Source organism: Falco biarmicus, chromosome 8, assembly GCF_023638135.1.
Source record: "Falco biarmicus isolate bFalBia1 chromosome 8, bFalBia1.pri, whole genome shotgun sequence".
Lineage (NCBI taxonomy): Eukaryota > Metazoa > Chordata > Aves > Falconiformes > Falconidae > Falco > Falco biarmicus.
Window position 1 is genome coordinate 45,934,217 of NC_079295.1, and position 22,191 is coordinate 45,956,407.

The window sequence follows — 22,191 nt, forward strand, 5'->3', positions numbered from 1 at the left end:
AGCCACGGAAACCGGTGGGTCAGCGTGGTCCTGTCTGAGCAACGGTCTGATTTTGTGCCTTTTGCCAAGGCCTGTGCCATTCAGGCAGTGGTCCTGGTTGCGCTGTCCTGAAAGGGAATGTCTGTCCTCTAGCAGTTTGCGCAGGAACTGTTTGTGTTGGACAATGATGCACGGGAAGAACGGCTTCAATTCCTCTGTGAAACTGCATTACCCTTCTGTCTGCCCCTGTAACACTGCGATGTGGAGTTTCTTCATAGTTGTGATGACACTGTCTTTCAGGCCTTTGTGTCCTGGAAGGTCGTGGTTCATTTCCCCGCTTTTGCATTTGAAACCGTGCATGGCATTTTGCAGCAAATACTTCCTTCAGCCACCTAAGACAGACTTTTGCCTGTGAGGAAAAGCAAGCAGAAGCTAAAAGAGAATCTGTTGTAGTAGCCCAGGAGAATAAGCATGAGAAAGAGACTGATGATAAGGTGTTTACACTTATTGCTTCATATTTGTGGGAGATGAACGGGTCACACAGTAGAAAAAAAGGTTTCTGGGAGCTGATGACTATTTCTTAAAATGACCCCCCTAGTACTATGCAGTTCAGGGTGAGACTTCAGGGCTACACTGGCAGACTGAGATCTGTGTGACTTCCAGGTGCTCTCAGGGAGGAATTTCAATGCCTGCAGTGAAGACCAAGAAGACTTCCTGGTGAGTTTCTCTGACAACACTTTGTCCTGTGATGCTTCCTTTCCTTGCTCTGTTGATTTATGGGGTTTTTTTTCTTGGTTTCCTGTGCATGTAGGTTTACTTGTCATTATCAGCAGAGCTTTGTTTAGCAATGTGTCATGTGTTAGTGCCTCTTGTCCATGCTACAGTGCGTGTGAAAGGCAGGAGATGTCAGAGTATCTTTGTGTTCTGTTATTGTTGGGAGGAATCTCTTTAACATGACCCTAGTGGAAGCCACATCTCTGTGGAAGAGCGCCTGTGTTAAAAGAGGGGAGGAGATTCCTCCTCAGCAGACAGTGTGATGACCCTTATTGTTAGGTGGCTTCTCTTCTTTTATTTTGGCCAATTTTCAATGGCGTGCTTTACGATCCTTTTGTTTGTTCTCGGACTTGTGGCGAGGAAACGTAACTCCCCCCTTGGTGAGTTTGTAGCGCATTGTATTAGCACGGTATGTCTTTTTCAGCTCTGAGAAGGCCAGAAGCAAACCCACCAGTTGTGCACCGTTGGAGAGAAGAGAGGGGAGCTGTGTGTGTGAGATTGTAGAAGAACAGATAGTCATTTTCTTGCCTTGCCATAGTTAACACAACTGTGTGCCTGATGGTGTACCATGTGTGCAATTGGGGTTCCTGCTTCTCAGACAGTGTGGCCTAAGAAATGCTATTCCCTGTGATGCTTTCATTCCTGCATGTTTCTGACTCTTGCCTTGCTTGTTGTCACGAGCTAGAGTTTGACCTCAGTGTGCCTGATGACATAGGGAAGGTCAGGTCCCTTGCAATTCCCTGAGTGCAGGCTCAGATCACATACACCCCTTTGATGTTGAGAGCTGTAAAGAGGAAGGCTTTCCTAGGCATACGTGTGCTCCCAGAGGCGCACTTGTCTGTAGTGAGAAAGAGGAAGACCATCCCTAGTGCAGTCCTCAAAGTGCAGAGTTCCAACCCAGCCCAAGCAAATTTCCATTAGCACACCTGGGGCTGTGGGAGAATATGTGCATCGTTGGAAGACTGTGCAGGGTATCCTCCATACAGCCCCCCAAAATACTCTGGCTGCTAAATTGGAGAAATATGGGACTGTTAAATCATTGTCTGGATGGCCCCGTCCCAAGAGTTCTAGTCAATGGCTCAATATCCAAGTGGAAGCCAGTAACATGTGGTATCCCTCAACAGTCTGTACCTGGATGAGTACTATTTTATATATTCATAGGGCAATTTGGATCAGTGACAGCATATCTGGATATGACTTGAAGGTGAGTTGACTTACTCAAGGGAAGGGACGGAATCCGGAGACACCTTTGCAGGCTAGACGTTCAGCAAAGCCAAGTGCAAGGTGCTGCAACTGTGTCTGGGCAATCCCCAGTTTCAATACAGACTAGGGGATGGGAGGATTGAGAACATCATTGGGGTACTGGTGCGTGACAAATGGGACAGAAGCTGGCAATGTTTGCTCCAAGTCCAGAAAGCCAATCACATTGTGGGCTGCATAAGAAATAGCATGGCCAGCAGTCCAAGGGAGATGGTTCTCCCGCTCTGCTCTGCTTTCATGAGATCCCAGCTGCAGTACTGCGTTCCAGTTCCAGAAAATGTCAAATTAATTGTCAAAGGGCTAGAACATCTGATGACCCAGGCTCTGTTAGATGACTGCACCTCTTTTCTATTGGCCATTTATCTTTGGTGTTAGGAAAAGGGCTGAAGGAGTTGGGGTTCTGCAGCCTATAGAAAAGAAGGCTCTTGGGAGACCTTATTGTGCCTTTTCAATGTATAAATGGGGCTTACAATAAAAGACGGAGAAAAACTTTTTACCAGGCGCTTTGTGACAGGGCAAGAGGCAATGGTTTTGTACTGAAAGATGGTTGTTTCGGATGAAACAGAAAGAATAAACGTTCTATGATGAGGGTGATGAGACGCTGGAACAGGTTTTTCAAATACGTTGCGGATGTGCCATGCTTGGAAGGGTTCTTGGTCAGGTAAGATGGGGCTTTGAGCAACCTGACCTAGTGAAGGAGGCCCCTGTCCATGGCACAGGGCTGGGCTAGGTGAACTTGAAAGGTCTCTTCAAACCCAAACCATTCTTTGGATCCATGAAAAACTCGGTGTGGCTTTCACTTTTCCCTCTTCAGCCCCTCAAGTATGGAGATGCAAAAGCAGGAACTTCTGTGAATTAAAATGAAACTAGTAAGGGTTATTCTGCACCCTTATCATACACGTGGCCGTTAGGGTGATATGTTTCTAGGGATAATTGTTCTTCTTGTTAAGAAAAGAAGTAATATTGGAACAAAGGAGAGCCTTTGAAGTTCTGGCATGGTAGGACTGCAGAGGATTTTGCTTCATTCTGTTTCTGATGCCTCATTGAGTACTCCAACACGAGTTTGTCCTCGATGGTATTCGTCCCAGGTGAGGAAAGCTGAACGGAGAAGAAGACTTCCACAGCTATCAAACCGTGTGTTCCTCTTGTTGTTGCTGCCGATTTCAACAGGAGAGGCTGAGTTCCTTCTGTTGTGCTCTGCCGGGCGAATCGGGTGCTGAGCACTCTCTGCGATGGGAGAGGTGACCCGAAAGCCCCTGGTGCCGGCGCAGCCCCCGCGCCCCGCGGAGCGCGGCCATCAGCCGGCTGCGGTGGCGTCGTGGCGCCTCCGGGTGCCGCTGTTGGCCGACGCGAAGCGGCGATGGAGCCGCAGCCGCAGCCGCAGCCGCAGCCGCCGCAGAGTCCTGCCCCCACGGGCTGCTGGCTCGCACGGCGCCGGCCAGAGCGGCAGCGGCACGGGCAGCAGCGGCGAGAGGCAGCGCGGGGAGCAGCGGCGTCCGAGCCGGCACCGAGATCGCTGCCCTCCGGCGGCCCCCGCGCTCGTGGCGGAGCGGGGCTGCAAGGGAGGGAGGGCAGCGGCAGGAGGGAGGAGCGCGGCGAGCGCTGGCGAGAATGGCGGGCAGGCCGGGGCCGAGCCGGCGGCCAGCGGCCGGGCGAGCGCTGCTGCCCGCCGTGCTGCTGTGCTTGTGCTGCCGGGCGGCGCCGGAGCGGATCCGCTACGCCATCCCCGAGGAGCTGGGCAGAGGCTCGCTGGTGGGGCCGCTGGCGCGGGACCTGGGGCTGAGCCCGGCAGAGCTGCCGGCACGCAAGCTGCGGCTCAGCGCCGAGAAGCAATACTTCACCGTGAGCGGGGAGAACGGGAACCTGTACGTGAGCGAGAGGCTGGACCGGGAGCAGATGTGCGGCGAGTCGCCGTCCTGCGCCATCACCTTCGAGGCGCTGGTGCAGAACCCGCTCAACGTCTTCCACGTCGACGTCGCCGTCAACGACGTCAACGACAACGCGCCGGCCTTCAGCAAGGCTGCTCTCCACCTCGACATCGGTGAATGGACGCTTCCCGGCGCTCGTTTTCCACTGGAGATGGCCCGAGACGCGGACGTGGGCAGCAACTCGCAGCTGACTTACCAGCTCAGCAGCAACCCGTCCTTCAGCCTGGCCGTCAAGGAGAGCCCGGGTGGAAAGAAGCAGCCGGAATTAGTGCTGGAGCGCGCGTTGGACCGTGAGAAGCAGAGCTCCTTCGAGCTGCTGCTGACGGCGGTGGATGGCGGGGACCCCGCCAGGTCCGGGACCGTGCAGGTTCGCGTTAACGTGACGGACGCCAACGACAACCCCCCCGTGTTCAGTAAAAGCGTCTACGAGGCGCGAGTGCGGGAGAATCTGCCGCCGGGGTCGCCGGTGCTGCGGGTGCGGGCCACGGATGCGGACGCGGGCTCCAACGCGCGCGTCTCCTACTCCTTCGGCAACGTCCCCGACGGCGTCCGCGCGTTGTTCAGCGTGGACAGCGAGAGCGGCGAGGTCAGGACGGCGGGGCCCCTCGATTTCGAGGAGAGGAGTAAATACAGCTTCGGCCTGGAGGCGAGGGACGGCGGCGGGCTGACGGCGCACTGCGAGGTGCAGCTAGAGATCACCGACGAGAATGACAACGCGCCCAAAATCACGGTGCTGTCGGTGTCGAGCCCGGTGCCCGAGGACGCGCCGGCCGGCACGGTGGTAGCCGTGGTGAAAGTGCGGGACCGGGACTCCAGGGAGAACGGTCAGGTGTCGTGCGAGCTGTCGGGCGAGGCGCCGCTGTCGATCGTGGCGTCGTCGGGCGGCTCGTACAAGGTGGTGACGGCGAGCGCGCTGGACCGGGAGCAGGCGGCCGAGCACCGGGTGACGGTGGTGGCCAGGGACGGCGGCAGCCCGGCGCTGTCCAGCCGCACGGCGCTGGTGCTGGAGGTGTCGGACGTGAACGACAACGCGCCGGTGTTCGAGGAGGCCGCCTACAGCGCCTACGTGGCGGAGAACAACGCGGCGGGCGCGCCGGTGCTGCGCGTGCGCGCGCGGGACGCGGACGCGGGCGCCAACGGGCGCGTGAGCTACTGGCTGGCGGGCGGCAGCGCGGGCGCGGCGCCGTACGTGTCGGTGGAGGCGCGGAGCGGCGCGGTGTACGCGCAGCGCTCCTTCGACTACGAGCAGTGCCGCGAGTTCGCGGTGGCGGTGCGGGCGCAGGACGGCGGGGCGCCGGCGCGGAGCTCCACGGCGACGGTGCGCGTCTTCGTGCTGGACCGCAACGACAACGCGCCGCGCGTGCTGTGGCCGGCGGCGGCGGCGGCGGGCGCGGGGGCGGAGGCGGCGGCGGGCGCGGGGCCGTTCGAGGTGGTGCCGCGCTCGGCCGAGGCCGGGTACCTGGTGGCCAAGGTGGTGGCGGTGGACGCGGACGCGGGGCGCAACGCGTGGCTGTCGTACGAGCTGGTGCAGGCGCCGGAGCCGGCGCTGTTCCGCGTGGGGCTGCACAGCGGCGAGGTGCGCACGGCGCGGGCCGTGTCGGAGAGGGACGCGGCCAAGCAGCGGCTGGTGGCCGTGGTGAAGGACCACGGGCAGCCGGCGCTGTCGGCCACGGCCACGCTGCACGTGGTGCTGGCCGAGAGCTTGCAGGAGGCGCTGCCGGAGCTGAGCGAGCGGGCGGCGGGCGCCGACGCGCCGGCGGAGCTGCAGTTCTACCTGGTGCTGGCGCTGGCGCTGCTGTCCGCGCTGTTCCTGCTGAGCGTGGCGCTGGCCGTGGTGGCGCGGGTGCGCGGCGCCGGGCCGCCCGCCGTCCTGCGCTGCCTGGGCGCGCAGCGCTTCTCCGTGGCCGGCGCCGCTTTCCCGGCCGACTTCTGCGAGGGCACCTTGCCCTACTCCTACAACCTGTGCGTGGCGCCGGGCCGCGCCGTCGCCGAGGGCGCTTGGCTGCCGCCGCCGCTGCCCAGCCTGCCCGCGGAGGAGCTGCTCGGCGGGGAGCCCTGCGGGAAGCCGAGCCCGAGCAGCAGCGCCGGCGCGGGAGAGCCGCCCGCGGACGCCGACGCACCGCAGGTCGGTAAGCCCGCGCGCTCGCGCTCCTCCCCTCGAGCCTTTCCGAGCCGCCGACCGCTCTTCCCCGGGGCTTCCCGCGGGGGCGGTGCAGGTGCAGCGCTGGGCCGTGTCCCCGCCAGGGAACGGAGGCACGCACGGGCTCTCCGCCTGCCCCTTGATGCTCTTTCCCACAGGAAGGTGCGCGTGGCGCCGTGACCGGGGCAGTTACCCCGGCGCTTGTTCCCCGCCAGTGAGCGGTTCCCTCCTTCCGCCAGGTGCCCTCCCATCTTCTGGAGAAGTCTGCAGGAACGGCTGCATTCGGGGGGCGGATATATTTCGTCCCCGCGTGATCTTCCCGAGTTCTGTGCGCGATTATTTCTCCTCTCTTTTTTCTTGTGTGGTAGTAGTTCCCTCCTCCTTACTGGCCCTCTTCTGTCTGTCTGTCTGAGACAAGCGCAGGTGTAGAACGAAAAAAAAAAAGGGATGGGAAAAAGTCGCCTCTTGTGTTTCAGAGCCTGTCTTCCCATCCTGAGCACATACCTAAGACTACAATGAGGTACGCAAAACGACACCATTTGCGCACTCGACTAAAGTGCATTTGCACATTTGCGCATCGTCCACGTGGCTTAGGGTTTGCAGCCGTCCTTGTCTTCTGCCGCTTCCTACAGCATTTAATGGGAAAGGTGTGTCCCGCGGCCGGGAATATTCACGAACTAGACGAGTGTTTTCCTGCCACGCATCAAGCTCTTACAGCGTGATTTTTGAGAAGATGAAAGCCGCTGCGCGGTCGTTGAAACCGATTATAGAATTATCAGTATCGAATTATCGAATGACTAGGATAAATGTGAATGTACATAAGCTATCCTGCGTCTTGCTGGGAGAAATCCCAGAGCCCGTGCGGGTGCCCGAGTAGCCCCCCTCGTCAGGGTCTGGCTGGGCGGGGGTGGGGCGCTGAGGTTCTGTGTTGATGGCCGCCACCCCCTTTAGCCTTTAACCGCCTAATGACCGTCAGCGGTGGCGGAGCGTTTAATCTGGGGCGTGTTCCTGGCGGCTGGGTGAATGAGCCTGATCCCTCTGTCTCCCGGGGGACGCTCTGGACATCGTGTTTTGTGTTGCAGAGCCTGTTTGCTTTTGCTGTCCTTGTAGCGGTCGTTCCAGCGTGACGGCTACAGAAGCCAGTGATGGGAGGGTTGTGCTTTTGGACTAAAAGTCTGAGCATCGTTTTACGAAAAAATGTACATTCTTGTGTATCCACGGCCGTTAGGCAGTCATCATTGCCGTGCGGTAGCATCAGGCGAGCCGCGGGAGGCGCGCTCTGTCTCCCTGGCCGGGATGGTCTCGGGGAGCCAGGCAGGGGCGGGCGGGAGAGAAGGCGACGGCGGAGATCCCCGCTGGACGGGACCCGCTGCCTCCGCGGCGAGTGCCGCGTCCCGGCGAGCTGCCCGTGGGGAGGCCGGGCGGGCGGGCCGCGCTCGGCAGCGCTCGGTGCCTGCAGTGCCGGGAGGAGGCTGCGGGCGCCGCTGTTGACCGAGGAGGAGCGAGAGGAAGGCCGGAGCGCTGCCCGCAGCCCCGCCCGCTGCCGCCCGGCTCGCTCTCTCGCTCGCTGGCTGGCTCGGCGGCCGGGCGGTCTGCGAGCGTCCCCGCGGTGCGGAGCCTTGCTGCACCGAGGCGGAGGGGCCCGAAGCGGAGAGCCGTGCCCGTGCCCCTTTCGGCGGGCGGCGGCGGGGATCTGCCGGTGGTGCCGCGGCAGTGATGTGCACGGCGGGGAGGCGCTGGGGCCGGCGGGAGCGAGCCCTGCTCTGGTGCGTCCTGCTGGCGGCGTGGGAGGCGGTGTTGGGGCAGCTGCGCTACTCGGTTCCCGAGGAGATGCCGAAGGGCTCGTTCGTGGGCGACGTGGCCAAGGACCTGGCGCTGCATCTGCCCGCGCTCCCCGACCGTGGTGTGAGCCTTGTCTGCGAAGGTAAGGCGCAGTATTTCGCCCTGCACGGGAAGACGGGACATTTGGTGACGGCGGAGAGGATAGACAGAGAGCAGCTCTGCGAGGGTCTGCAGCAATGCGTGCTGCGGTGTGAGGTGATAGTGGACGGGGAAATGAAGGTTTACGGCGTCGACGTGGAGATCACGGACATTAACGACAACGCGCCCAGCTTCCGAGAGGCAGAAAAAGAACTGCGAATGAGCGAGACGACAGCGCCGGGGTCGCGGTTTCCCCTGGCCGAGGCTCACGACCCGGACGCGGGAGCGAATTCCCTGCAGAGCTACGAGCTGAGCGGCGACGAGCACTTCTCGCTGGCCGTGCAGGCGGGCCCCGGCGGGGACCAGCGCCCCGAGCTGGTGCTGGCCAAGGCGCTGGACCGGGAGGAGGCGGCGTTCCACGAGCTGGTGCTGAGGGCGAGCGACGGCGGCGAGCCGGCACGGACGGGCACGGCGCGGATCCGCGTGGCAGTGCTGGACGCGAACGACAACGCGCCCCAGTTCAGCCAGGCCGAGTACACGGTGCGTGTGCCGGAGGACGTGCCCGTGGGCTCCGTCCTCCTCACCGTCACGGCCGCCGACGCCGACGAGGGGCTGAATGGGCACGTGAAATACTCAGTGAAGAAAATCTCGGAGAGAGCGTCAAAGATTTTCCACCTGGACACTGAGATGGGATCGATCACGGTGGTGCGGAGCCTGGACTTCGAGGAAGCCGAGTCGTACGAACTGGAGGTTCAAGCACATGATGGTGGGGCCCTTTTCGACACTGCCAAAATCGCGATCAGCGTGACAGACGTGAACGACAACGCGCCCGAGATTTCTGTGCGGTCGGCGCTGAGCGCGATCTCCGAGGACGCGCCGTCGGGGACGGTGGTGGCCCTGCTGCACGTGCAGGACCGGGACTCGGGCGCGAACGGCGAGGTGCGGTGCAGCATCGGCGAGGGGCTGCCGTTCCGGCTGGAGAAGTCGTTTGAGGGCTACTACCGCGTGGTGACGGCGAGGGAGCTGGACCGGGAGGAGGTGGCGGAGTACAACGTGACGGTGCGGGCGGCGGACGGCGGGTCGCCGTCGCTGTGGAGCGGCGCGGTGCTGGCGCTGCGGGTGCTGGACGTGAACGACAACGCGCCGGTGTTCGCGGAGGCGCGCTACAGCGCCCGGCTGCCCGAGAACAACGCGGCGGGCGCGCTGGTGCTGACGGTGCGGGCGGCGGACGCGGACTGGGGTCAGAACGCGCGCGTGCGGTACCGGCTGTCGGAGGGTCGGGTGCGCGGCGCGCCGCTCTCGTCCTACGTGTCGGTGCAGGCGGAGACGGGCGCGCTGTACGCGCTGCGCTCCTTCGACTACGAGGAGGTGCGCGAGGTGGGGCTGTGGGTGCGGGCGGAGGACGGCGGCGCGCCGGCGCTGAGCAGCAACGTGTCGGTGCGGCTCGTGATCGTGGACGAGAACGACAACGCGCCGCAGGTGCTGTACCCGCCGGCGGCGCCGGGCGCGGGCTGGGCGGGCGTGGAGCTGGCGCCGCGCTCGGCGGAGCCCGGGGCGCTGGTGGCCAAGGTGGTGGCGGTGGACGCGGACGCGGGGCAGAACGCGTGGCTGTCGTACGAGCTGGCCAAGGCGACGGAGCCGGGGCTGTTCCGCGTGGGGCTGCACAGCGGCGAGGTGCGCACGGCGCGCTTCCCGCTGGCCCGCGACGCGGCGCGGCAGAGCCTGGTGGTGGTGGTGAAGGACCACGGGCGGCCGGCGCTGTCGGCCACGGCCACGCTGACCGTGGTGCTGGCCGAGAGCGTGGCCGAGCTGCTCTCGGAGCTGGGCAGCGCGGCGGCGGCGCCGGGCGAGCCGGCCGGCAGCCTGACGCGCTGGCTGGTGGTGGCCGTGGCGGCCGTGTCCTGCCTCTTCCTCGCCTTCCTGCTGCTGCTGCTGGCGCTGCGCCTGCGGCGCTGGCGCCGCTCGCAGCTGCTGGCGGCGGGCAGCGGCGCCGCGCGCGGCGTCCCGGCCTCGCACTTCGTGGGCATCGACGGCGTCCGCGCCTTCCTGCACTCCTACTCGCACGAGGTGTCGCTCACCGCCGACTCGCGCAAGAGCCAGCTCCGCTTGTCGGCCGGCAGCTGCTGCGACACCCTCCCGGCCCGGCCGCCGCCCGACGAGCCCGCGCCGCTGCTCGGCGACGACCCCGCCGCGCCCCCGGTGAGTGCCTCTGGCCGGACAGGTTTCGCTACGCATCTCTCTGCTGCTTCTCTGCCCTTTCTCTCCCGTCTTCTTATACTGCGTGGGGAGGTTTGGTTAGGAGTGAGGCAAAGTTTCATTTAGCATCGCGCTGCGTGGTCGTTCCTCTTGGTCCCGGGAGGTGGACGTGGGAGTATTTTTTCCGCCTCACCGTGGTGTGGGAGGCTGCTGTGGCTATATTGTCCTTAGTCTGGGCCAGGTCGTTTCTCAGTCTGTCCCCCGACATGTAGAATAACAGTTTTCCTTTTAGTAGCAGCTCTTCTGAACGGATATATTGCATTAATATGAAACAGTACTTCGCGTTATTAGCAGGGTCATGTATCTTACCGACAGCACATGCGTTTTCGTAACGTTAGGTTTTCTGTAAGCAGAACGTCAACCACCCCGTGCATAACTTTGTACGGCTGGTTACTAGTTTGTACTATTTATGAATCCTTATCTTGTTTCGTACTTGCGCATGTAGTACCTTTTTGATCTTCTATTAAATATTATTGTTGAAAGCCGTGTGTGACGAACAGTTAGTATGCCTTTTGGAACCTGTAGTTATTTGAAAGGTTCTATTAATTTTTGTGTTTCTTACCAGCCTGTGAGACATTTTACTTACAGGTGTATTACAAATGCACAATTGTATTTATCGTGAACGACGTTTTAGTTAAGGTGTTTATCTGAAGTCTTTTATTTTGGTTCACTTGATTATCTCTCTTCCCTTGTTACACATCTCTTTCATTTAACAGTCATTTATTTAGGATGGATGTAAGCGATTGTTGAAAATGAATGTATAGCGACTGTGTGCTGTGGCGTGTCTTGTACTTGTCTCTTGTGTGAAAGTCCCTCACGGAGCATGTTCCTCAGCCAGTAGTGATAGCAATGCCGATTTTGTGTACCAGAATGGGGTGTGTTTTCCACATTGGAGGTGGAAAACGCCTTCCTTAATCAGGAGACCATTCCCAGGCATTCCTGGGATAATAATTCCTTGTTATTTGTCGGAATTTCCTTGACTGGGTCAAAAGTGAGCTCCATGCTCCGGATTTAGAAAGAGGGTCGAGGAGGAGCGCAAATTACTTGTTGGTAAGTGTTAAATTCTAAAATACGCGTGCATATGCATGAGCTGGTTGGTTCATGTTGGTTGTGAGTTACCGCTGTGCTCTTCCAACGATGGAGTGGAGTTGAAGAACTAGATGTTCCCAGACTGAATGTTGTGCTTATAGACTCTAATAATAGGTAATAGTATTGTCTCGATTTCTGTCGGGGTGTGTTACAGACAGCATGGCACTTTCAAGAAATGTCAAGACGCTCTTGCAGTGAGGGGTTGTTCATTTGTGCTTTTGATGTCGCCTTACAGCTTGTTTCTTACGGTTTTCCCTTGTGTAGCAGCGCTTGATTTTTGATACTAAGTGTTTAAATTCGATGCAAATGGTGTGTGAGGAACAGAGAAGCACGCATTCTTACTAGCGTTACGGGTTGGAAAGGTTGTTTTCTCCTTTTGGGCTCCTTTACCCTTACTCCCAGCCGGTGAGCACATCCAGAGTCTTCCTGTACCTAGAACGATTTTGTGAGAATGACCTCGTTTTCCACGAGATACCTGTTGACGCAGCAACCCTGTAGCCTCTTCTGCCAAAGAGGGGCTAATCTCTGAGGGATCGTTACTCTCCTCTGGGCACTCTTCACCTGCTTTACTGTTCGTCTTCGTGTCTTTTACAGAGCCGTGTAGTTAGAGGTAGTGGTGTAGCTGAGGATGTAGTGACAGGGTCTTAATGTGCCTAATGCCGATATAATGCTAAATTCTTGCTCGCCAACGTTATTCATCGGATTGGACTATTAGACATGCACAGGTATTTTCATTATGAACGGCTTATTAGCTGAAGGTTTTTCTAAAGTCTATAATTCGTTCCTTTATTTATCACGATTGTCTTACAACACAGAGTTTTCATGTACCATTAGTTATTTGAAATGCATGTGAGCAGTAGTAGTGCAATGCAACAAAAGTTGAGGAATGGCGAGATTCTGCGTCAATACTTGCTTAGTGTGGGAAGGTGACCCTCCTGTATGTGCCTCTGCATCTGAAGCACAGTGCGGTGGCTACTTTGTGAGAATGGTCTTGTTGGCAAGGAAAGGCCTATTCTTACAGCAATGTTGTGGCTCAACGATCGTTTGTTAGTAACTACTGCAGTGGAAAAAACTTGTGAAGGAGAAACTGAGTCCTGCAGCCCATGTCTTTGTACCTTTTTAGGAAGTGGCAAGAGTGGCATAACCAGGAATTGACTTATCACCAGGATCTCAAGAATGAGCACAGTAGTCATCCACAGAGTCAGGTCTTGTTTGGAGCAATAGGAGTCTTAGCAAAATCTGATGTACCTGTAGTTTCTCAGCCCGTGGTCTGTGTAGTGCTTGGAATGATTCAGCTGGTCGTACTGTGCCCTGCTTTCTCCGTGGTCATGAACCAAGACTTGTTGAAGACGGGCTTGCATTCCGTGATTTCCTGATTGTTGCTGAGAGGTGGTGTTATCGTACAAACAGGAACTGAGGAGGATCAAGTACTTTTTCATAGATGTCGCACTCAAGAGGGTTTCATCCTTTTCATTTTCAGACCATCCCACGCCTGGAGTGATACGTGTATGATCGGTGCAAAGCACACGTCCCTGTGTTTGTGTCATGGGTAAACTGCCTTCTCTAGTGTTGTCCTTCTGACTTTTTCTTCTTGGACTTCTTTTGCTGCCTTTTTATTCTACAAGTCTCTGGCTGTCCCGGGAAAGTTAGCTGACATGTCACATGCACCTGGGGCAACACCGCGGAGGACTATACCACTCCTCCTCACAATTCCTGGAATAGCGGACTGGTAACTGAAGTATCCTGGGCGCATGTCTACTTGTTTGCTGCCCGTCCATCTTAGATCTACTTACTTACCCCGTTCGCTGAGAGAAACAATCCTGAAAAAAGTGCTTTAACAGGTCTGTCTTCCCGAGAGCAAGAAGTAGTGATGTCCGTGATATGTAAAACTCTGAGCATGTAATAATAGTGCTGTTGAAAGGAATAAGGGTTGCCGTTTTCCCTCGGTCTCAGTCACACTCAGAGGTATGTAAAATAAAAGGAATATGAACAAGAATCTCCTCAAATCAAAAGGCGGGGTCTGGCGCTTCCTGTCTACAACAGCTTCTCCTCGAAAGTCACTTGTGGCTGTTAGTTCTCAGAGCTCGTAGAAATGAAATAAAAGATCTGGGAAATCCCACCCGCAGCAAAAGTAGAAGCTGTTGGAATATATCGGAAATGCGCTGTACAGTGCACCTGCTTGTACTCACCTGTACTCACCTGTGCTCTGCTGCGCGGAGCCTGAGCGCTCCTCCGCCGCTCGGCAACACGTTCCCGAGCCAGACTGCCGTGCCGCGGCTGAGCAGGGCTGCTTGAGTCGCCTTGCCGCGGCTGTGAGAAACTCGCCGCACTGAAAAGCTGAATCGCGCGTTCCGGTAGCCGGTGGCGCCGACTCCCGGCAGCTGCTGGGAGCGCCCCCGAGAGCGGGTGTGCGCCGCGGAGCGCGGCCATCAGCCGGCTGCGGTGGCGTCGTGGCGCCTCCGGGTGCCGCTGTTGGCCGACGCGAAGCGGCGATGGAGCCGCAGCCGCAGCCGCAGCCGCGCAGCGTCCTGCCCCCGCGGGCTGCTGGCTCGCATGGCGCCGGGCAGAACGGCCGCGGCACGGGCAGCAGCGGCGAGAGGCAGCGCGGGGAGCAGCGGCGTCCGAGCCGGCACCGAGATCGCTGCCCTCCGGCGGCCCCCGCGCTCGTGGCGGAGCGGGGCTGCAAGGGAGGGAGGGCAGCGGCAGGAGGGAGGAGCGCGGCGAGCGCTGGCGAGAATGGCGGGCAGGCCGGGGCCGAGCCGGCGGCGAGCGGCCGGGCGAGCGCTGCTGCCCGCCGTGCTGCTGTGCTTGTGCTGCCGGGCGGCGCCGCAGCGGATCCGCTACGCCATCCCCGAGGAGCTGGGCAGAGGCTCGCTGGTGGGGCCGCTGGCGCGGGACCTGGGGCTGAGCCCGGCAGAGCTGCCGGCACGCAAGCTGCGGCTCAGCGCCGAGAAGCAATACTTCACCGTGAGCGGGGAGAACGGGAACCTGTACGTGAGCGAGAGGCTGGACCGGGAGCAGATGTGCGGCGAGTCGCCGTCCTGCGCCGTCAGCTTCGAGGCGCTGGTGCAGAACCCGCTCAACGTCTTCCACGTCGACGTCGCCATCCACGACGTCAACGACAACGCGCCGCGCTTCTTGCAAGATAGTTTCCAGCTGGAGATCAACGAGCTCACTCCCCCCGGCGCCCGCTTTGCCGTGGGCATGGCCGAGGACGCGGACGTGGGCAGCAACTCGCTGCAGGGCTACGAGCTGGAGGCCAACGAGTACTTCGCGGTGGAGGTGAAGGAGAGCAAGGACGGCAGCAAGTTCGCGGAGCTGGTGCTGCGCAGCGCACTGGACCGAGAGCGTGAGCAGAGCCTGCGGCTGGTGCTGACGGCGCTGGACGGCGGAGAACCGCCCCGGAGTGGCACCGCCCAGCTCTGCATCAACGTCACCGATGCCAACGACAACCCGCCCGTGTTCGCGCACGACCGGTACTACGCGAGCCTGCGCGAGGACGCGCCGCCGGGATCGGCGGTACTGAATGTCTCCGCCTCCGACGCCGACGCCGGCACCAACGCCCAAATCTCCTACAGCTTCGGGAAGCTGCCGGCCAAGGTGCTTGCGAAGTTCGTGTTAGACGCGGAGAGCGGGCGGCTCGTGCTGCAGGAGCCGCTCGACTTCGAGGACACGCGAAGCTACACGCTGCTGGTGGAGGCGAGGGACGGTGGGGGGCTGGTAGCGCACTGCGAAGTGGAGGTGGAGGTGCTGGACGTGAACGACAACGCGCCCGAGGTGACGCTAACATCTCTGTTGAGCCCGGTGCCCGAGGACGCGCCGGCCGGCACGGTGGTAGCCGTGGTGAAAGTGCGGGACCGGGACTCCAGGGAGAACGGTCAGGTGTCGTGCGAGCTGTCGGGCGAGGCGCCGCTGTCGATCGTGGCGTCGTCGGGCGGCTCGTACAAGGTGGTGACGGCGAGCGCGCTGGACCGGGAGCAGGCGGCCGAGCACCGGGTGACGGTGGTGGCCAGGGACGGCGGCAGCCCGGCGCTGTCCAGCCGCACGGCGCTGGTGCTGGAGGTGTCGGACGTGAACGACAACGCGCCGGTGTTCGAGGAGGCCGCCTACAGCGCCTACGTGGCGGAGAACAACGCGGCGGGCGCGCCGGTGCTGCGCGTGCGCGCGCGGGACGCGGACGCGGGCGCCAACGGGCGCGTGAGCTACTGGCTGGCGGGCGGCAGCGCGGGCGCGGCGCCGTACGTGTCGGTGGAGGCGCGGAGCGGCGCGGTGTACGCGCAGCGCTCCTTCGACTACGAGCAGTGCCGCGAGTTCGCGGTGGCGGTGCGGGCGCAGGACGGCGGGGCGCCGGCGCGGAGCTCCACGGCGACGGTGCGCGTCTTCGTGCTGGACCGCAACGACAACGCGCCGCGCGTGCTGTGGCCGGCGGCGGCGGCGGGCGCGGGGGCGGAGGCGGCGGCGGGCGCGGGGCCGTTCGAGGTGGTGCCGCGCTCGGCCGAGGCCGGGTACCTGGTGGCCAAGGTGGTGGCGGTGGACGCGGACGCGGGGCGCAACGCGTGGCTGTCGTACGAGCTGGTGCAGGCGCCGGAGCCGGCGCTGTTCCGCGTGGGGCTGCACAGCGGCGAGGTGCGCACGGCGCGGGCCGTGTCGGAGAGGGACGCGGCCAAGCAGCGGCTGGTGGCCGTGGTGAAGGACCACGGGCAGCCGGCGCTGTCGGCCACGGCCACGCTGCACGTGGTGCTGGCCGAGAGCTTGCAGGAGGCGCTGCCGGAGCTGAGCGATGGAGAAGCTGTGTCTGAGCTGGTGTCTGACCTAAACCTCATTCTTGTAGCGGCGCTCGCTGTCGTGTCTTTGTTATTCGTTTCCACAGTAATTTTGATACTGTTCTTTAAATGCCGACGATCAAGGAGCCCTCCCGTTTTTCTAACTTCTGATAAAGAACTGTATTCAAGCCTGGGCTCAAAAGCTCCGTATAACTACTGCAGCAGCACGCTGCCCCTGCCCTACTCCTACGAGGTGTGTTTAGCCTCCGAGTCGGGTCAGAAGGACTTCACGTTTCTGAGACCAGGGGCAGTAGCCGTGTCTGACCGTCTCCTAGCTGGTGAACGCGGCTCTGACACTGATTCCAGGATGGACTCTCATAGCGCCGAGAGGTCTGCACAGGTGAGCTTCCGTCCTAGGGTCCCTTTCTGTGGGCTTGTGTGATTATTCTCCTTCCCCTGTTCTGCCCTCAGAGATCAGTGGGTAACCGGCAAAGCTCAGCGTTACATCCGGGCGTATTGCTGAATCGCTCGGGGGCGTGGCTGTGTGCTGGTGTGTGTGTGTGACTATGGCTCTTCCTTTTGACCTGCTCAGTCTCATCCGTAAATTGTCGGTTGTTCCCCGAGGAGCGACGCAATGCTGTCAGTATTGCTGTCTGTCCTGCTCTAGGTGCGAGTTTCACTGAGCTGGGGTGGTGGGGTGGACACGGAGTAGAGTCTGGGCAACGGTGACCTGGGGTCCGAAGTTGAGATAACCCTTTCATCTTGGTCCAGTTTGATCGTCTCAGCCCGATTTGAGCCCGTTCCTGTGATAACAATGTGTGATCTGTCCGGGCCTGTTCAGGGCAGCAGCTCTGTACTGCTGTTTCCCCTGCTTGCTTACTTCTTTTCATATTCTGAACGCCTCAAAAGGAAGTTATTTATTTACACCCGGGAATAACATCCCCCTCCGTCTGGGGAGCCGGGGCTGGTGCCTCACTGTAGCTCCGAGCCTGGCGCCCAGCGGAAAATGCTTTGGGTCCACTACTGCCAGCGACTTCTCTGGAGCCCGGGCATAATGCCGGAGTGAGCGGCTCTGGCTGGGATTTGGCTTGAACCCCTCCCCGAAGGAATTCCTGGTGCAGGGGAAAGGCATCTTTGCCGTTAACTTTCGCACATTTCCACTCCTCTCCCGCCAAATGGTGCTTTCAGGAGCTCCAGAGCATCACCTTCCGTATTCGGGCTTCCCATCAAAGTGGTGGAGACGTAATGTCTCCAGATCAGTCGAAATACGGGAAGGGAAATGTTCAGTCTTCCATGCCTTTCCAGAGGTCTCTTTGTTGTACTCAGCTCTCCGCTGCTGCTGGGACTAAGCGGTCGAGGTACTCTGAATAGGGGTTGTGTGCACATTCATACAAAGAGAAACTCCTTAAGAATTGTGATACGCACGTTAGACAAATTGCTGAGTAAACAGGGAAAGATACAAAATGGGCAGTGGTTGGAAAAAAGATTCAGAGCTTATTTCAAAGAAAATAAGTGGCTGAATACTGTTTCAAAATTTGTCTCGAAGAGAGCTATGGATTTTCTTCTTTTCGGATTATATGTAAAAGAGAAAGGTAATTGGGATTTTGTTGCATAAGGTCCTATGAGAAAAGAAGTTTGCTGTCAGCACTGTGAGCCTGCAGATACTGTCTGTTACAGAAGCGCTCCAAAATGGATAGAAGCATATCGTGTACTTACGTGCATGATGCAGCTGCAGTGGCTAAAGCATATAGTTTTCCTTCTTAGTCTTTAAATTGCTCCAGAACGAAATTCTATTTAAGTACAGCATTAGATGACTAACGTTGGATTTTATCGGTGTGAAACCTGTACTTTTATCACATTCCGTGGACTGGTGATGAGAATGGTAAGTGGAGCTGATACAATTAGTTTATCCTTCAGCAACGATTATTTGGTAGGAAAGGAAATAGCTGAGCATGTAAGAGAGGAAAGGCTGCGCCGATCTATTTGATATTATTGATTCTTCATATAAGCGCAGAAATACTGCCTCTCTGAGTGGATCCCGTGTTGCTCATAGCAGTTAAGGGGCCCGTGCAGGGCAAGGACACGTAACCAGAGTCAAGGTCCCTGTCACTTTGGTGGGTGTCATGTCTCCCACATTGGTGCAGATGATTTGCATCCCTTCCACAAGACGCTCCGCCACGACGAGCAATAGCTGATAACCAGCCAGGTTTCCGAGCCAGGTCTGCAGGGCGCGGGGAGCCTTCTCCTGTCTCTCGGTAAGTGAGTGAACACGTGGGCACTGATCTCTAGTCCGGTTTATTTCCCAGAGATCACCGTCCCTTCCTTATCAATCTCGGCTGTGGGAAGCCACCTGGACTCTGTGTTTCTTGGCCACAGGCGGGTTTTGACAGAGCTCCTGGTGCTCCCTTACCAAGCATCCTGGGCCCCTTACCGTGACAGCTGATCAGTTGTGCAGGTGACAGACAACGAATGCCCAAATTGAGGTAGTTTTATCCACATGAACGCTCGAAACGTTGGAAAATCCAAGGTATCAGGAGTTGTTGGCCATGACAGCCCCAAACGCAGGCAGGCAGCCCGAGAATTGGCTGTTTCTCACCCAGGCGCTGCCGGTGCCGTGACCAGCACGGGAACAGGAACTGCTCCCGGTGAATCGGCACGTCGCAGACTGTGATTTCCCTGCGTCTGGCTGGTGGAAACAGGTGCTGGGGAGCAAGCTGGGAGGTGGCGAGAGCAGGAGGGCGTCTTAACCCGAGATTTCTACGATTTGTCGGGGAAGATGCCTGGTGGGACAGTGGTGGCATTGGGAGCTGGAGGGGCGATGCTACTGGGGGCCCTGCGGCAGGGGGTGACTGCGGCCGGAGGGGTTGCTCCTAACTCGGCAGCACGACATCCGTCTCGTTTTGCCGGTGACGCTGCCGTGGTGGCACGCAGAAGCGCGACGCTGCGACGACGTGGGATACCAGGAAGAGGCTGGCCAAGCACTTCGGTGGGAGGACCGACATCCCGAGGGACACTCGGACTTGGTGCGTCGCGTGCCAGGGCTGGGCTGGCTCTCCCCGGCGCCCTGCGTGCCCCGGCCGACCCTCCCCACCCCTCGTCCCGCCCGCTCCACTTCCCCTGCTTGCTCCCGCTGTCTCTTTCCAGCGATGTTTTCCCGGGGGACACCCCACCCGTTGCCGTATCACCCTTTCTGGCGTCCTCCTCTCCGCCAGCTCTTACACCTTCCTGCCCGCGCGCGCAGCCCCTGTGCCCGATCTAGGCAGCGCTCTCCCCGCCCGGCTGCCATTAGCTGGGTTTCTCGCAGGGCTGTGCTCTCCCTTCAGGGTCAACCGGCTTGAGCCCCGCGGGCCGGGGCCGCCGCTCCCTCCCGGCGGGGCTGCGGCAGCCCTGCGCTCCGTGCAGTTATGGGCCGGGACTCTGTGTGCCGCTGTCGGCCAATGATGGAGTGGGGGGATCTGGCGGCCCGGCCCCGCTCGGAGCCGGGATGAGGCGCAGACGGTCTCAGAGAGCCTGGGAGCGAGTCACGGCCGAGCCCTCAGAGCAATGCCCGGCGCTTCCCGGGGCGCGCTGGGCAGCGGCATGACGGGGCGAGCTGGGGGTTTCTAGCCGGGGCGGGGGGGCGAAGCGGAGGGCGCGGCCGTCCTGTGCGATGAACGGCGTTGCTGCGAGGAGCCGCGGGGTGACGACGGGGCAGGTACTGAGCCTCTTGCTTTTGTTCGGCGTTTCCGACTGGGTTGCCGCCGCGATTCGCTATGCGATTCCCGAGGAGGCGCGGAGAGGCTCCACGGTGGGGAACGTGGTAGCCGACCTGGCGCTGGACCTCGGGCGGCTGCCGGGACGCCGGCTGCGGGTGGTGTCCGGGGGCAACAAGAAGTACTTCGGGGTGGATCTGACGAGCGGCGCGCTGCTGGTGAGCGAGCGGATAGACCGGGAGGAGCTCTGCGGCGCGCACTCCCCCTGCGCCCTCAGCTTTGAGATCTTGGTGGAAAACCCGCTGGAGCTGTACAGCGGCGCCGTGGAGATCCAGGACATCAATGACAACGACCCGGTTTTTCCCAGCAGCCAGGCGAGGCTGGAAATCAGTGAGTCGGTGGCAGCCGGAGCGCGCTTCCCGCTAGAGAGCGCGCAAGACCCCGATGTGGGAGTTAACTCTTTGCAGACCTACCAGCTCAGCGCTAACCCGCACTTTGCGCTCGACGTGCAGACGAGGGTGGATGGCAGCAAGTACGCGGAGCTGGTGCTAGAGAAGGAGCTGGACAGGGAGGAGCAACGGGAGCTGCACTTGGTCTTGACTGCGCTGGATGGAGGCAGCCCGCCACGGTCAGCCCACGTGCAGATCCACATTGACGTTGTGGACGCCAACGATAATGCCCCGGTCTTCAATCAGTCCACCTACAAGGCAAGTGTGAGGGAGAACATGCCCGATGGTACCCTGGTCACCAGGATCAGCGCGTATGATCTGGATGATGGGCCCAATGGAGACATTGTCTATTCCTTCAGCAGCCACACACCTGCCAAGGTACGAGAACTCTTTGCTCTGGATTCAGCCACGGGGGACTTGAAGGTCAAGGGACAGCTGGACTATGAGGAAATGAAGCTGTATGAGATTTACTTACAGGCTAAAGACAAGGGTGCTGTTCCTGGCATGGCTCATTGCAAAGTGCTGGTGGAAGTCGTGGATGTGAATGACAATGCTCCAGAGGTGACAGTGACTTCTGTGTACAGCCCTGTGCCTGAAGATGCAGCCCCAGGGACGGTCGTAGCTCTGCTGAGTGTTACAGATTTGGACTCCCATGGCAACGGTCTGGTGAACTGCTTCATTTCCCCTGGGATCCCGTTCATGCTCAGCTCCTCCCTCAAAAATTATTACACATTGAAAACAAAAGCGGCTCTGGACCGGGAAAAGGCATCAGAGTATAACATCACTATCACCGCCAGGGACTCAGGCTCACCACCCTTGTCTGCCGTAAAACAGATCCTGGTGCAGGTGTCAGACATCAATGACAATGCGCCCAAGTCTTCTCAGGACTCTTATGATGTGTATGTGCTGGAGAACAACATGCCTGGTATCCCCATCCTTAATGTGAGTGCCACAGACCCAGACCTTGGGCGCAATGCCCATCTCTCCTATACCCTCTTGCAGGGTGACCCCAGTGTAGGCCACCTCTTCTCCATCCACCGAGAAAATGGCACCCTCTACCTGCTTACCTCCCTGGACCATGAGGACCAGGTGGAGTTCAGCATGACGGTGCAGGTCCAGGATGGCGGCTCTCCGCCTCTGGCCACTAATGTCTCAGTCAGTGTGTTTGTCACTGACCTCAATGATAATGCCCCAACTGTGCTGCACCCTCACCCCAACACCACTGCCACCTATACTGATGTGGTGGCACCAGGCACTCCTGCTGGGCACATAGTCACCAAGGTGGTGGCAGTGGATGCAGATGCAGGGTACAATGCCTGGATCTCCTATACCCTGTTGCAGGCCACTGACCCCAGCCTGTTCTCAGTTGGGCTGCACAGTGGGGAGATCTTCACGGCACGCCAACTCCAGGAGGATGATGCTCCCCAGCACACACTAGTCATCCTGCTGAAAGACCATGGGGAGCCTGTGCTGTCCGCCAGTGCCACTGTCTCCATCTCTGTGGCTGAGATGGTCAAGGAGGTGCTTACTGACCTCACTGATGTGGCACCTGCCAATGATTCCAGGAGGCACTTGACTTTCTATCTCATCCTGGCTGTGATTTTGGTGTCAGCAGCTTTCTTCATCACCATGCTGTCAGTGGGCATCTTCAAGTGCTACAAGTGGAGGCAGTCAAAGGAGCTGTTCAACAGTTCCAGGAGCACCCTGTACAGGACACCAGGGCCCTTCCACCACATTGACGCCGTGCGTGGTGGCTTCATGCCACCCAATTTCTACCACCAGGTCTATCTCACCACAGACTCTCGCCAGAGTGATCTTCTGTGTAAAAAGCCCTTCACTTCCAGCCCCCTGGGGAGCCGCCAGAGCACCATAAGGAATGGTGAGCCAGGGCTGTACCACCAGATCGTGGGCACCACCGGCCGGCTCCCCATGCCTGCTGAG

The 22,191-nt window shown here is 59.5% G+C and overlaps 1 protein-coding gene across 5 annotated transcripts in view; it reads left to right on the forward strand.

Moving 5' to 3' along the window:
* Positions 1-3,122: 3,122 nt before the first annotated feature.
* LOC130153420 (protocadherin gamma-C5-like) overlaps positions 3,123-22,191 on the forward strand; it is a 55,395-nt gene continuing 36,326 nt past the window's right edge. Inside the window, exon 1 of one of the 5 annotated variants that reach the window (XM_056348140.1) lies at positions 3,123-6,066. In XM_056348140.1, coding sequence (XP_056204115.1) covers positions 3,625-6,066 — 2,442 coding nt within the window. In that variant the 5' untranslated portion in view covers positions 3,123-3,624. Of the gene's footprint in view, positions 6,067-7,627; positions 9,061-13,929; positions 14,947-17,886 lie in introns of those variants that run through there. The other 4 variants (XM_056348143.1, XM_056348144.1, XM_056348141.1 and 1 more) reach the window with 4 other exon arrangements.